Here is a 15,000-nt window from a genome sequence, read left to right as displayed (position 1 = left end):
TTCCGCGGGTCACGGTATTCGGGAATCCTGCGGTACGGGAGTCAATTTCACTGTTGGTAACGTGATAGGGACGGGACGGGCAGAAATCAACGTGCACCCAAAGATTGCAAGGCATTTCTAGAAAAGGGAACCACTTACAACTCACAATACGTTTGTTGATTGGCTACTGCTAACCGCAGAGTAGCCTATCAGAGCAATACAAAGCAGCTGCCCTGTTCACAAGCCAATCAATCAGCATCAGCGACTACACCGAAAACTGAAGGCGTTTTCTATTTCCATATCAATGTGAGCTAATCGCTAACGTTATCTGAGATGCTAGTTTTTGTAACGGCAGGAATAAACACACATGGTAACAAAATCAATCTAAACATGTGTAGCTTTACTCAACACATTAACACTATGATATAGTGTTATTGTCAAGTTGTATGGCTCACTGTGTTCAAAGTCGATCTTAATAACCCTTGTCACCTAGACTATGTGGTGGTTGTTATGGGAAACTAATAAATGGCAAAGCAGCTTTACTGTAGTGAAGTTCGCAACATTGGAAAGAGGAAATAGCGTTTACATGTCCACTTAAATTATAGCCTAATCTAATGCACTTTTGTGCGTTTTAAATCCGAAATAAGATGAAATGTGAGGAGACTGCTATTAACTTTAAAGAGGCCTATCTACAATTGAAACTATCTGTAGCCTATGACGCAAATAAGCCATATGTCCGGTCTATGGATGTCTGCTTTAGCCTATTGTTGTCGGCAGGGTTTTTTTTACGATTTAAAATGATACTTTCTAGATTTTAATGGGCCATGTTGAAGAGCTGATGTCTGTTATTGTCCGTGCAAATATAAACTGATTCATGAGACAAAGGAGGGTTCTCCGCGCTTCTGTTAAACAATCCGGTGCAACCAGGCCAGGACAGAAATTTCAGAGAGAAGGAGGGACGCCGGTGCAGCTCAGATGTCTTCTTAATTTTCAATTTATTTAGTACAAGGTGCAGAACATACGACTAACGTTTCGATCTAGTCACATCTTCATCAGAGTCCTTGGAAGGAATGGGGGGTAAAGCCCTAATAAGGATTACCTACAGGTGTGATTGAGCATAAAAGGGGGCGTTGGCTACCTGAAGATACACCCACAGCTTCCAGGGAGCTACACTCACAACATTAAGTCATTAAAGGCAAATTGCCCACAAACCAGAGAAGTAATTAAAATGATCGAACAGGCATACGTATAAACAAGCATACATAGTTCACAATAAAATAGGGAAAAAACATTTAACATTAACAGTTTAACATTTACAGAAAGCATGATAGATTTAATTCATCATTAAGGCCTAAAGGTTCTAAAGTGCCAAGTGCATGTCTCCAATAAGCTTCCCTACACAGGAGCTTTTTAATAATATCAGCACCTCTGGGTGGGGCTGTGATTTTCTCTATTCCCCAGAATCTCATAAATAAACTGATTCATGTCCCTTGCATTTTGCAACTGTGAGGTCCATGATTGGTGCCCGACAGAAATATTGTTTAATTTTGCGAGTGATATCCACGTTCTGGCGATGTTCTAAATGTGTACAGAAGGAGTTCCTAAGCTATATAAGGTATAAGCTAGGCCTATTACACAACATAAATTGTCACTATGCTGGCGACCCAAATAAAATCTCCTACGACCCACCCTTTGGGAACCAATGCTTTAGACAACATAGGGAACGAAACGGGAGTGGGGCGGGATTCGGGACCCTTTCTCTCGGGATTTTGCAGGACAGGAGATTTTTGGGGGGGCAGTCACGCGATCGGGATATGACGGGAGTATTTGTGTGGGCTCGGGATGGGACGGGAGTGAAAATTGATTCCCGTGTCACCCTCTAGTCCATATAGCCCGTCTTTTCCAAAATGTTTTCGGATAGATTCGGATAGCCGGGCCGGCCTATACAGTAGCCATAAGCGTCAGGAAGGATGGATGGTAGAAAGAGTCCAGGAGGGACTGAAACGGCCAGGTAGAATGCAGCTAAATGTGCCAAGCTTCCAGATTACAAAAAAAAGTGGCAACTGTTAAAGAGAGATAGCCTAGGCAATGATTATTAGCAGTGTAATTATTGGGCTAATATTGGACGTTTGTAGCATTGTCAAGCTATTCGCAAGCAACATATTCAATTACTTAAAGGGAAACTTGGCAGGATTTCCCCCTCTGCTGGAGAAATTGTGCATTATGCTATTTCAAACTGTGGGAAAAGGTAACAATAAAGCACATGGATTTGTTTACAAGCTAGCGAACGGTTAGCATAAGTTTGGCAGAACTATGTGGATGTTACAAGGTAAGAAACACGATTTAAAACGAGTTTCTTGTTTCTCACTTCTCTTTCCGGGACGGTAAGTCTCAATGTTGCAAGGTTGGTTTTCCGCCTGGGGACGCTAGGCGCAGCGGGGAAAGTCACCATTTTCACCGGAACAGGTCATTTAACCATCCGAATGATTTCTAAACGGGTTTATTACGTTGAAATAGTTGCCAAGTTCCCCTTTAAAATATTAGCCTTTTGTATCCGATTCATAGACTTTGCAGTATGCAACAGGCATGCAAACTCCTCACCTTTCGGCGAAATTCGCCGTTTTGGTCCCAAAATAGGTCACTTGTGTGAATCGTATAGATCCAAAGAGTTTTTTTTAGGGGGGGGGGAACGCAGGCAGGCACAACGTTATATTGTTGCCAAACATTTGATCACATAGGCTACAAGGTTACAGACAATCGAAATTAATAGCTATTAACACGCGGTTCTTTGTATTGGTGTTCTGATCAGCTGGTACAACCCACTCGCTTACGAATATTCCATTGATTCAAACCGCAAAGTCACCTTTTTATCGATTGACCTGGCAACCTCATCTCCCTACTGGATCTGAACAAACCAACGGAATAAACCGTACACGTGTGGCTCGGGATCTGAACAAACCAACGGAATAAACCGTACACGTGTGGCTCTGGATCTGAACAACGCAGTGAAAGCTTCTATATGGAAAAGTCGCATGGTGTTGCTGTTACGTGTTGAGGTAAGTCACTTACAGTGGCAAACATGTGTACTTAAATGTTATTTTAACATGCCTGCTGAAAATCAAGTTTAACACGATAGCTAGCTCCTATAACGGCTGCAGATGTTAAATACTAACGTTAGGCCTAACGTTACCTGCTAGCCTACTTTTGCGAGATGAGTGATATGAAAACTAAGCTCAGTGGCGTTGTATGGAGAAATTCCTTGTTCACGCCGGATGGTTTTCTAAAACAACACACTCGGCATTTTTTGAGAGTCAGAAAGCCGAGATTGTTTTGTTTTTTTTCCTTCTTCTTTGTTTGCTGCTGGTGTAAATTTTAAGCTTAGTGTGGGTTAGTAGAAAAGAAAACGTACTAGCCATTTTGTGTTTGGCTAGTAATATTAATATTGTAGCGACCGGCTGTCAATCAGGGAGTACCCGTGCTATGCATAACCCCGGGCACGCTCATGATTGGCAGCCTGGTGAGAGGGGGGCGGGACCCCCGGGGAATATAGGCTACTGTTCGAGGAAGTTCTGCCTCTTTGAGTTTTGGGCCTGACACGGCCCGCTGTGTGTTACATGCTGCATTGTGTGCTTTGGTGACAATAAACCAGTTCATGAAACTCTGGCTCTTGGTGAAACGCTACAATATCTACTAGTCATTTTGGCTGGTGGTGAAAAAAGTTAATTTAGAGCCCTGTTTACAGTTAATACTGATGTACCACTTAGGCTACACTAACACAAACATTATTCTTGCAGAATGAGTGTTTTAGCAGAGGAGGATGCTGCAGCTGTAAAACAGATAGATTCAGGGATCAAATGCAGTTGGAAGTGGGCTTGGCTCAAACTGGAGGGAAAGGTATGTGTGAAGGGGCAGGAGGTGTCCTTCCACATGGGGGATGTGTTCCAGAAGATCAGCAGACAGGGACTGGCCAGGTGTGTCCTGCCAGAAGGAACTTAATTATGCCAATAAGGGCAGCCATGCCTTGATGGCTCATGTGCAGACCGAGATTCATAAAAAGAAGCTGGAAACTAATAGTGTTGCCAGCACTATGATCCCCGAACAAGCAACTCAGGGCCCAGATTTCATCAGGCAGCAGTTTCAGGGGAAGGTGACAGTGCCGGTTGTAAACCGCATTGCAAATGCAGAGGTAGGTGGGGTAGGTCCATAGCACAGGCAGCAATAATAGGCCTATACCTTTTTGTAAATAGCCCACTATGTTGTACAGCTTATCCCTTTGTCTACACTGACGTGAGACTGAGTAGACAAATCCTATTGTGAATGTGTATAGTGTAAATTATATACTGTATGTGAATGGTGACATTGTATGGGATGGAATGCTAAAAGATGGTATTATTCTGAATAATGATAATGATATTACATTTAATTAAAATACATTTATTGTCACTATTCACATGTACAATTTAGACTATACACATTCACAATAAGATTAAAAGCACTCACTTCAGTGGAGACTAACCTGATCCATATGTCAGTATCCAATTCTAAATAATTTTCCTATTGTAGGCCATGGTGCTTGGAGTACTGGCATGGTGCTTGGAGTACTGCCCTTCACGATAGCTCCAGTAATTGTGGAGCTTGCGCAGACCCTTGCAAAGGACAAAGTGGCATTATAAGGAATTAAACTTTCAAGGACTGCAGCCGCTTACAAGATGGTACATGGATTGGGCCGGACCTACTCGGAAAGGACTTTGTCTTACTTGAGGAGTAGACCTTTTTCTTTAAACATAGATGAAAGTACAACAAACAACAACAAAAAGGTAATATTTTAAGTCAGTAAGTATTCTTGATTGTTTCAATTCCATATTTTCAGTTAAATAATACAATCACATTAAATCATATCGCAGGTAGGCTATACAGTGAAATATGCATATGCACTGGTAAGCATTTTGATGGATTCATGTGCGGTCATGAGAGGAAGCAAAACTGGGTTGGAGACAAGAATCCGTCAGCACTGTCCAGGGCTTCTTGACATAGATGGGGACTCCTGTCATCATATGCACAATTGTGCAAAGAAGTTTGCAGAGCCATTTGAACGTCACCTGGAGCAGTTATTCAGTGATCTGCAGATGGACCACCAGTGGTGCCCAGATCAGGTACAAATGAAAATAAATGTAATGTTGTGTATGTTCTTCCTTCCAATTTTGCACCATAGACAGGAAAGGGATATACTGGAATATATCTTAATCTAATATAACAGGAACATATGTCACTCAGACCTTGGTACCATAGTGGCAGTGAATAGCAACAGATAACTTTATTTCCACTGAATTTGACAGGATGTATGAAACCTGTTCAGAGGAATTGATATCTAAAAGATAAGTGCTGGACTAGGTGTTGGGCTCTTAAATCAGAGAAACTTAAGGTATAATTCAGTAATTTCACAAACTCTCTCTCCTGTTGATCAGGTGCAGCACTTTAAGGAGCTATGCCTTATGTTGAACATTCCTGCCTCCAGTCCTCAGAGAGGGTTTGTAAACCATCGCTGGCTTTCAGCATATGACGCCAGCATGAGCACTTACAGCATGCTACCAGCTTATAAAATCCTGTATTTTGGGTACTTGAGCGTGGAGGAGCAGGAACTGTACAAAGAGCCCCTGGAAGTCTTATACACCCAATACAGTGTGAGTCAGACAGGAAAAAGCAGGATCAGGTCGATGCACGAAGACCTCAAAAGGAAAGGTGAAGAGCAGTGATCCCCAGTTGCATTTTTCAGACATGGTCAATAAACATATACTGTATGTTGTGAGTATTTATTCATGTAATGTATTTATTTTACAAAAGTAATTTTTTAATGTCTTAACATAGGTATGACCCAGCAAAGATCGCAAGAAGAGGGTGTGCCAACAAATCTGGCATCTGGAGCCAATCACAAATCTGCAGCTGAGTGTTTACATAGGTGTCCTGGCCATTTTAAAGGAGTACGTCATGGTTTTCCAGGTGGTTATTTGCCTTTTGTTTGTCATGACTGCAACTGTTGACCTGTGAACAATGTTTGTTTATCATACATATATTTACACACATTTCAGGGATTATATTTGTGATTTATATTGATTTTATATGTGTCCCACTCTTAACCTGTAGGAAGAATGAGTGTGGACTCTTTAAACCTTCATCCATGGCGGTGCCCTTGAGCAAAGCACCTAACCCCACATGGATCTAGGGACTGTACAAAATACCCTGTACCTAAATAACTGGCAGGTGCTTTGGATTAAAGTGTGAGCTATGTGTAATTTAATGTTTTTCCTTTCACAGGGAGGTGAAATGTTGGTGCACAAGCTACATGGAAGACAGCTCGAGCTGTTCATGTCCTTCTTGGCCTGCTTCGTTAAGGGGGAGTACTTCACAGCATTGTCACCCAGGGCTCTTGTTGACCTGGTCTTGGAGGACCACATGATGTTGCCAGCAAGAGAGATCTAGGTTGGAAAGGATGCAGACGCATTTAGGGCAAAAACTCCAAATCATGCTGTAAGTACTCTGCTGCATAGGAAGTGTATAATGTATGTATATAGGAATAGGAAATGTATAGGTATAGGAAATGTATAATGTATGTATATAGGAGGTATTAAATAACTGTTCTAACCATGTGTTTGGAATATGTAGTAATCATTAACTTTATGTTGTACTATATTTTAGCAACTGAAGCCATTCATGAAGAAGCTAAAAATGGCCTACACAACCACTGCTGCCTATATGCAGGCCAAGCTTCCCTTAAACAGCCAGACCCTGAAGGCCCTCTTCGCTCTGGACCCACTTTTGAGAAGCCATTCTCAAGGACCAATCCAATTGAAGAGGCTGAGTGGAATGTTGAGACATCTCCTTCCACCAGGCTGTGATGTCCACCAAGAAATAATCAAGTTCGGTGTTGATCTGGCGTTACCGACAATCACCTGGCAAGAGGAAAGTCAGCCGTGGAGTTATTCAAAAGGGAGGATGTGTCTTGTGGGGTGGTGGATCGTGTCCTGCGGGGTGGAGGATCGTGTCCTGTGGGGTGGAGGATGTGTCCTGTGGGGGGGGGTGGATCGTGTCCTGTGGGGTGGAGGATGTGTCCTGTGGGGTGGTGGATCGTGTCCTGTGGGGTGGAGGATGTGTCTTGTGGGGGGGTGGATCGTGTCCTGTGGGGTGGTGGATCGTGTCCTGTGGGGGGGTGGAGGATGTGTCCTGTGGGGGGGTGGATCGTGTCCTGTGAGTGAGTATGTGTGTGTATGTAGGAGAGTGACCAGTTTGCATGCCTGATGCAAATATTGATAACAAAACTGAAGCTTGATCTGTGTAGGCCTAGGTAAAATTGTAGCCTCTGAGCAGCAGATCAACCAGTCGACCACTGAAAATGATGAGCCCGAAATTAGTGATGAGGAGGCCATGAGGGACAAGTAGAGAGGATAAATTAAAGTTATTTAATGTAAGAAAGAGCAATTATTCTTCAATTCAATTCAATTATTGAAGTGAATTATTATATAAGTTTACACATTGTTGAACCATGGTACTAGTAAAAACTACAGGATAGTAAGAGCTGAAATGTTTCTTCATTTATCCAATTTCCACCACTATGGAAAACGTGGGCCGGTCTTGGGCCTGAAACTCCCGGGCTGAACAGTGGCCCCACTCCGGCCCTGATCACACTGTTTATCACCTATCACACCGTTTATCACCTACACTGTTTATCACAGCACCTACTGTATCACACTGTTTATCACACTGTTTATCACACTGTTTATCACCTTGTTTATCACACTGTTTATCACCTATCACACCGTTTATCACCTACACTGTTTATCACACCGTTTATCACAGGACCTACTGTATCACACTGTTTATCACACTGTTTATCACCTATCACACCGTTTATCACACCGTTTATCACAGCACTATCACACCGTTTATCACAGCGTTTATCACAGCACCTATCACACTGTTTATCACACTGTTTATCACACCGTTTATCACAGCACCTATCACACTGTTTATCACAGCGTTTATCACAGCGTTTATCACAGCACTATCACACCTAGCCGCTAATTGGAAAGCTCTGGCTCTGCTCCTTCCGCTAAGGACCGCAGTGGGAATAACTCTGTGGCTTTATTGTGTTTATCCTTTTGACTGATAATTGTACGAAGTCATTTTATTTATTTATTTATATAAGAATTATCCTTTTGTACAAAATACATCATGTCAATAAAGATTTTCAATCAATTTGCATGATATCCATGTGATTTATATGTGACGAGTACTGCAGTGTGAGCAATTCAACAGAGATTAGTTAGTCAGAGTTAGTATGTGTGGGTGTAGATGTGTGTGTGTGTGTCTATTTATCAAACCTGTAGCTCTACTGAACGCATACTTCAATCACAAGCGGATTAACACCTGCTTTTACAAGGCGGAAATATTTCAAAGCAAAACAGACGTGTGCTTTCATGGGCAGTTTTCGTACAAACTGGGGATTACCTAATTAGGCGCATTTATGCTTCGCCTCCCATTTCTTTACACAAAACTCCCACTTTCTCATGACCCTCCTCTGAATGCATATGCATATGTATCTATCTCTCTCTCTCTCTCTCTCTCTCTGCATTGCATTTCTCTGTGGTACCCTCAGTAATGTTGTTTTATCACTCTCACACCACACACACACACCTGTTATCTCAGCACTGAATCTGTGTTATCTCTCTCTCCCTCTCAGTGATACCACACCAACATGTCTCTCTCCTTCTCTCTCCTCTCTCTCATCCCTCTCTCTCTCCTCTCTCTCATCCCTCACTCTCTCTCATCCCTCTCTCTCTCATCCCTCTCTCTCTCTCATCCCTCTCTCTCTCTCTCCTCTCTCTCATCCCTCAATCTCTCTCTCTCTCTCTCTCTCATCCCTCTCTCCTCTCTCTGCATTGCATTTCTCTGTGGTACCCTCAGTAATGTTGTTTTATCACTCTCACACCACACACACACACCTGTTATCTCAGCACTGAATCTGTGTTATCTCTCTCTCCCTCTCAGTGATACCACACCAACATGTCTCTCTCCTTCTCTCTCCTCTCTCTCATCCCTCTCTCTCTCCTCTCTCTCATCCCTCACTCTCTCTCTCATCCCTCTCTCTCTCTCTCCTCTCTCTCATCCCTCTCTCTCTCCTCTCTCTCATCCCTCACTCTCTCTCTCATCCCTCTCTCTCTCTCTCCTCTCTCTCATCCCTCAATCTCTCCTCTCTCTCATCCCTCACTCTCTCTCATCCCTCTCTCTCATCCCTCTCTCTCCTCTCTCATCCCTCTCTCTCTCCTCTCTCTCATCCCTCACTCTCTCTCTCATCCCTCTCTCTCTCTCTCTCTCTCTCATCCCTCTCCCTCTCTCTCCTCTCTCATCCCTCTCTCTCCTCTCATCCCTCACCCTCTCTCCTCTCTCTCCTCTCTCATCCCTCTCTCTCTGTCTCTCTCTCTCTCCTCAGGACCGCATCTCTCTGTGGCACGAGCAGACGACGCGCTACGCTGCGGAGCTGCGTGAGGTCAAGCAGCAGATGGTGTCCCAGCTGGAGGTGCTGGACAAGAGGGGGGAGGGTCTGCGCTCGGAGCTGGACGGGCTGGGCTCGCGCGTGGGCCGCGTGGAGCGCGAGATGGACTACCTGGACACGCAGAAGGAGACGCAGCCCTGTGTGGACGTGGACGAGAGGCTTGTGGAGCAGCAGGTCACCGTCGCCCGGGAGAGGACCAAGCTCAAGTACGCCAAGCTCTCAGGTAGGACCGCTGGGGGTGTGTGTGTGTGTGTGTGTGGGTGTGTAAGACGTAGCCCAGGAGAAGACCAAGCTCAAGTACGCCAAGCTCTCAGGTAGGACCGCTGGGGGTGTAAGCTCTCAGGTCAGCCAAGGACAACGCAAATCACATACAGTAACACACTGTACGTCACAGCAGAAGTTTCTTAGCCTGGCCTCTGCCTGCCTACGTACTTCCGCTCGATTTCTTTTCCCTACAGTACTCCGTCTGGAATAGTTTGATTCGCCCTCGTGTACTTCGGCAGTTGGGCAGCCAAACCAACCAGCGAACAGAGGGCGTCCCTGAGAGCGATTACGTTACCCAGGCACGGTGTTTCAATTCCTACGTCCCCGCCCCCGAAGCAGACCGCTTGGAATACATCAACGTAGGGAGCGAAAAGGGCTTATAGCCTATATAGGCTACTTAAAGGGCTTATAGCCTATATAGGCTACTTAAAGGGCTTATAGCCTAGGCTACTTAAAGGGCTTATAGCCTATATAGGCTACTTATAGGCTACTTAAAGGGCTTATAGCCTAGGCTACTTAAAGGGCTTAAATACTTATGAAATCTTTGAGCAAATGTAAATAAAAGGCGCAAATAAGGTTGGTGTGAGTTATTTCAGCTCTTTCTAGTTTAGCCGGAGTGTCACAAACGAAGTCACAGTCGAGTAGGATGTTATATCGTCAGCTAAACTTTAGTCATACCTTAATTTGGTCACTTGAAATACGAACGTACCCGAGTCAAACTTTAGTTTAGTAGGCTACATGGTCGCGTCAAAATCACTATTTTTCAAATACTAAGAAGGTTCGACATAACATGAAACTTTGATCGAAGCATCATCAGTGTCTCTACACATGAACTCGAGTATTGAGAACATTGTTCGTGTACACGTAGTTTACTAAAAAGAAAGATTTTGGACAACTCACTCCTTGCAAGATGGCAGCGAGCAGAAAAAACAAGTGAGTTGTTCGCGATTGCTATTTATTTGACATGATTGTATCAAAAAAGTAGTGACCCTATAGGATTCCCATTCAAAAGGTCATTTCACCCGAAAACGACAAGGCATAAAAGCTTAAAAGTGGCGCTTTGGACGTACTTATGGATTTATATGAAAGTTTGACTTGGGTACATTCACAAAACACCATATGATGCATTTTGGCGAGAGTTACGCAGATGAAACGTGTGAGTGTTTGCTGATCAGATGCAGATGAAACGTGTGAGTGTTTGCTGATCAGATGCAGATAAAATGTGTGAGTTTTTGCTGATCAGATGCAGATGTTCACGTGTGATTGTGCTGATCAGATGCAGATGAAACGTGTGATTGTTTGCTGATCAGATGCAGATGTTCACGTGTGAGTGTTTGCTGATCAGATGCAGATGAAACGTGTGAGTGTTTGCTGATCAGATGCAGATGAAACGTGTGAGTGTTTGCTGATCAGATGCAGATGAAACGTGTGAGTGTTTGCTGATCAGATGCAGATGAAACGTGTGACTGTTTGCTGATCAGATGCAGATGAAACGTGTGAGTGTTTGCTGATAAGATGCACGCTTGCTTGTTATGGGCGTGATGCAGACAAACTTCTCTGTATGACGAAACGGCGGTTGTTAGTGATTAGTTCAAAGCGGTTCAAAGCGGTTCAAAGGAACTCCAATGATTTTAAACCTCAACCTGTGCCCTCCCACCCAGAAATAAACGTACGCCTATGGATCTAGGCCAGACTCTCTGCGAAGTCAGAGTGTGTGTGTGTGTGTGTGTGTGTGTGTGTTGTCAGAGAGTCTGGTTTCCAGGCTAGATGTTTCTAGAACAACCTCAGGAAGAGGAGGAAGGAAATAATATGAAACATCCCCTCTTCCCTATCCTCTTCTGAGTGTGTGTGTGTGTGTGTGTGTGTGTGTGTGTGTGTGTGTGTGTGGCCTATCAAAGTGACCACCATTATCTCTCCATCTCCCCTATCCTGTATCCTCCATTGGTTACACAGGAGATACACAGAGATTTAGGCCTGTGTGTGTGTGCACGCATTTATGTGTGTGCGCGTATGTGTGTGTGTGTGTGTGTGTGAGAGAGAGAGACGAGGAGTGGACACACATCTCATGTCTTACATCCACTGTACAAGCTGCACACACACACACACACTTAGTCTAACACCTCAGATCCAGCATAACACACATATCACACATTCACTGAAAGATCAGGATAGCACACAGACACACACACACACACACATACACACACACACACACACACACACACACACACACAGTCCGACGTAGCTGTGGGCTTTGTGAAGTGAAAGAGGCTCCTAAGCTGATTAGAGAATAACCAGTGTGTAAGCATGTGTGTGTGTGTGTGTAAACAAGTGTGTGTAAGCAAGTGTGTGTAAGCAAGTGTAATCCTGCTCAGAGCACAATCAATGTGTGTATGTGTGTGTGTGTGTGCGTGTAAATGTGTGTGTGTGTGTGTAACTCTGCCATGGAGCAGAGCTGCCTGCTGTGAATTGTGAGAAATAAGCTCATGACACGCTGAGATGGGACAGAATGCTGACGACTCCAGCGCTTAAAAGACAACATGATATCCCCTGCGGTGTGTGTGTGTGTGCATTCGTATGTGTGCATTATTGTGTGTGTGTGTCTACTAATGTGTGTATTACGTATGTGTGTGTATTAATGTGTGTGTGTGTGTGTGTGTGTGTGTGTCTGTGTGTGTGTGTGTGTGGATGTGCATAGAGTTGTGTGTGTGTGCTTGTACACATGTTTATGTGTGTTATGTGTGTGTTTATTTGTGTTTATGTTTGTATATGCCTGTGTGTGTTTATCTGTGTTATGTGTGTATTAATGTGTTTGTGATTATGTGTGTATATGCCTGTGTGTGTTTTATGTGTGTGTGTGTTTATGTGTGTTATGTGTGTGTGTGTATTAATGTGTGTGTGTGTGTTTATGTGTGTATATGCCTGTGTTAGAGGGAGAGCAGATAGCTAACAAACGTTCAGAAAAAGTCCTGTTGGCAAATTTGAGGAAAAGTCGGTAAAGGGGCTATTTCACACAATTTGAGGGTGTGGAATTCAAATATTTTGTTTACCAAGCTCAATTTTGAGTTTTAAGCTTGCTAATTAACATAATTAGCATAATTCACATACTTTTTGGTTTTGCCATCAGATATCATAGGAATTGCAAAAAATAAGGCATTAATATACTCTTTATGTATCAGATATGTTGTAGGACAGGACAGGAATTACCCCAATGACCCTCAAGTAGCAAATGAAAATAAGGTAAAATTAAAATATAAATTGAAACAATAGCTAAAATTCAGTATGACGTTTAGACGCAAAATAGATTCCTTGATAAATAATAAACAATAAATTGATAAAATAGTAGGTGACTGCTAATTTTTCTGTAGAAAGTACTTCTGTCACTAACTATTATGAACAGTTGTCAGTCTTTACAGAGGATTTACACCGTATTTTTTTTTTACTGTAAAGGCGACTGTGCTTGCCTAGTTAAAACATCTCACTGGTTATCTTTCTTCAAATTCCAGCCATGCAAAAAAATGGAAGAGTGTGCATGTTTGAGGGTTGCTGAAGAGTGCTATGGAGATTGCATTATTATGACCGCCGCGCAGCGAAGCGGCGGTCATATAGGTTTAGTCAGATTTTTTTTTTTTTTAAAAATGAAAATCAGTAGGATTAAAAGAAAGCCAAAATAAATATTCATCATCATCATGGCTGCATTTTCAGTATTGGCGAGAAGTAGTCGTTTGTCCACTAGATGGCGCATCGTTGCAGTGAGACGTAATTTTGTTGGAAGTTAAAAGTGGGTTGGAAAAAACAATGGACGCTTCATACAAGGACTGTAATTTACCGCAGCGAACATCTAATAAGGATAGGACGATGTTCACATGAAGTGTAATTCCCATTTCTTCTTGAAGCCGAAATAAATCTGAGGATGTTTATCGGACATGCTTGGTTTTTACTGCAGGTACGTTAATCTGTGGTCTGATACAGTTTTGCCTATACATGCGTGAGACTGAGACGCCTGTTTATTTTGTTTTAAGTGCGTGCAGGGTAGGGGAATCGATGTGCTTTGATTACAGATTGGTAGTTGTAGTCTGCGAAATTAAAAAGCACGTGTGTGTGAAGTATCCAAACAATGACACATTCATTTCATTATGGCTGCTTTAGGAAAATACCTTAAGCTACTGTGTAGTGGGTCCCATTTAGAAGTGGCTACTTCATTCGCGCTTTCCTTGACTCATGGAGCTGCGTGAATGTTATTACAACTTTTCGCCATGATATGACAGTTTAAGTCCGCTTGATACTGTAAGGCGTAAGCCATTGGTTTCCAAAGGAGATTTTATTTGTGTCGCCAGCATAGCCTATTGACAATTTATGTTGTAAATAGGCCTACCTTATAATCCTACCTGTAGCTTAGGGAAGCTAACAGCTTTCTATTAGGATCTAGTTTGTTAGTTACCGTTTTGTCATAACTCCCTGATGCATTTTTGCATTTAGAATAGCCAGAGCGTGTATATCTCAATCGGAAAATTAAACAATATCGGGTGCCTATGGACTAGGAGCCTGATCTGCCCGCTATTTATTTTTTGATTTCTTAAAAGATTGAGCTTGGTCTGATGAAAGCCAGACTAGCCATGGACCTCAGTTAAACAATGCAAGGGAACATGAATCAGCCTATATTTGCACGAACAATAACGGACAAAAGCTCTTCAACTTTGGCCCGTTAAAATGTGAATGAACAGTCTAGCGACGCATTTCATCAAGGCCCATTTGGACATGTCAGTTATTTGCACCACTGGTTAGATGTAAAACAGCATTTCGTTTCAGACTAGGCTACTGTTACTTAATTTGTGCATTAACAATAACGTTTCAGACTACTGTTACTTAATTTGTGCATTGACAATAAAGTATTACATGAACTAAAGATGACTAAAATCTTATGTAGAAGAAGAAACATTCACAAAAAATCCATCCATCAAAAAATGACCTTTGTTTTTGATAGCTGTTGAAAACGGCATGGAACTGACAGAGATGTTTTTGTTTAAAAATACATAAAAAATAAATAAATAAATAAATAAATAACATTATGCTGATACCTTTTGCTTTTCCCAAATACAATGTAGCCTACAGGTGTAAGTGACCTTTCATCAATCCAGTTGCAATGGATGAACTGTGATGAACTGCCCTACTTGTGATTGTTTAGAGATTTTAAAGGTTTTATAACAATT

General features: G+C 42.7%; 1 protein-coding gene and 1 long non-coding RNA gene across 4 annotated transcripts in view; both read left to right on the top strand.

Annotated features, from left to right (window-relative positions):
- The window catches only part of olfml3b (olfactomedin-like 3b), a 29,107-nt gene that overhangs the window by 9,084 nt on the left and 5,023 nt on the right, over positions 1-15,000 (top strand). For all 3 annotated transcript variants that reach the window (XM_042088596.1, XM_042088595.1, XM_042088597.1), the window contains exon 2: positions 9,464-9,749. In XM_042088596.1, the coding sequence (XP_041944530.1) occupies positions 9,464-9,749 (286 nt within the window). The remainder of the gene's footprint in view (positions 1-9,463; positions 9,750-15,000) is intronic.
- LOC121706678 lies at positions 4,606-6,992 on the top strand. Its single transcript, XR_006031102.1, has 6 exons — positions 4,606-4,796; positions 4,884-5,132; positions 5,445-5,718; positions 5,845-5,976; positions 6,292-6,504; positions 6,673-6,992. It is a non-coding gene; the product is annotated as an uncharacterized LOC121706678 (long non-coding RNA).

The sequence above is a fragment of the Alosa sapidissima genome, chromosome 4 (genome assembly GCF_018492685.1).
Source record: "Alosa sapidissima isolate fAloSap1 chromosome 4, fAloSap1.pri, whole genome shotgun sequence".
In the NCBI taxonomy this organism is placed as follows: domain Eukaryota; kingdom Metazoa; phylum Chordata; class Actinopteri; order Clupeiformes; family Clupeidae; genus Alosa; species Alosa sapidissima.
This window is presented reverse-complemented; position numbering and strand designations above follow the sequence as displayed.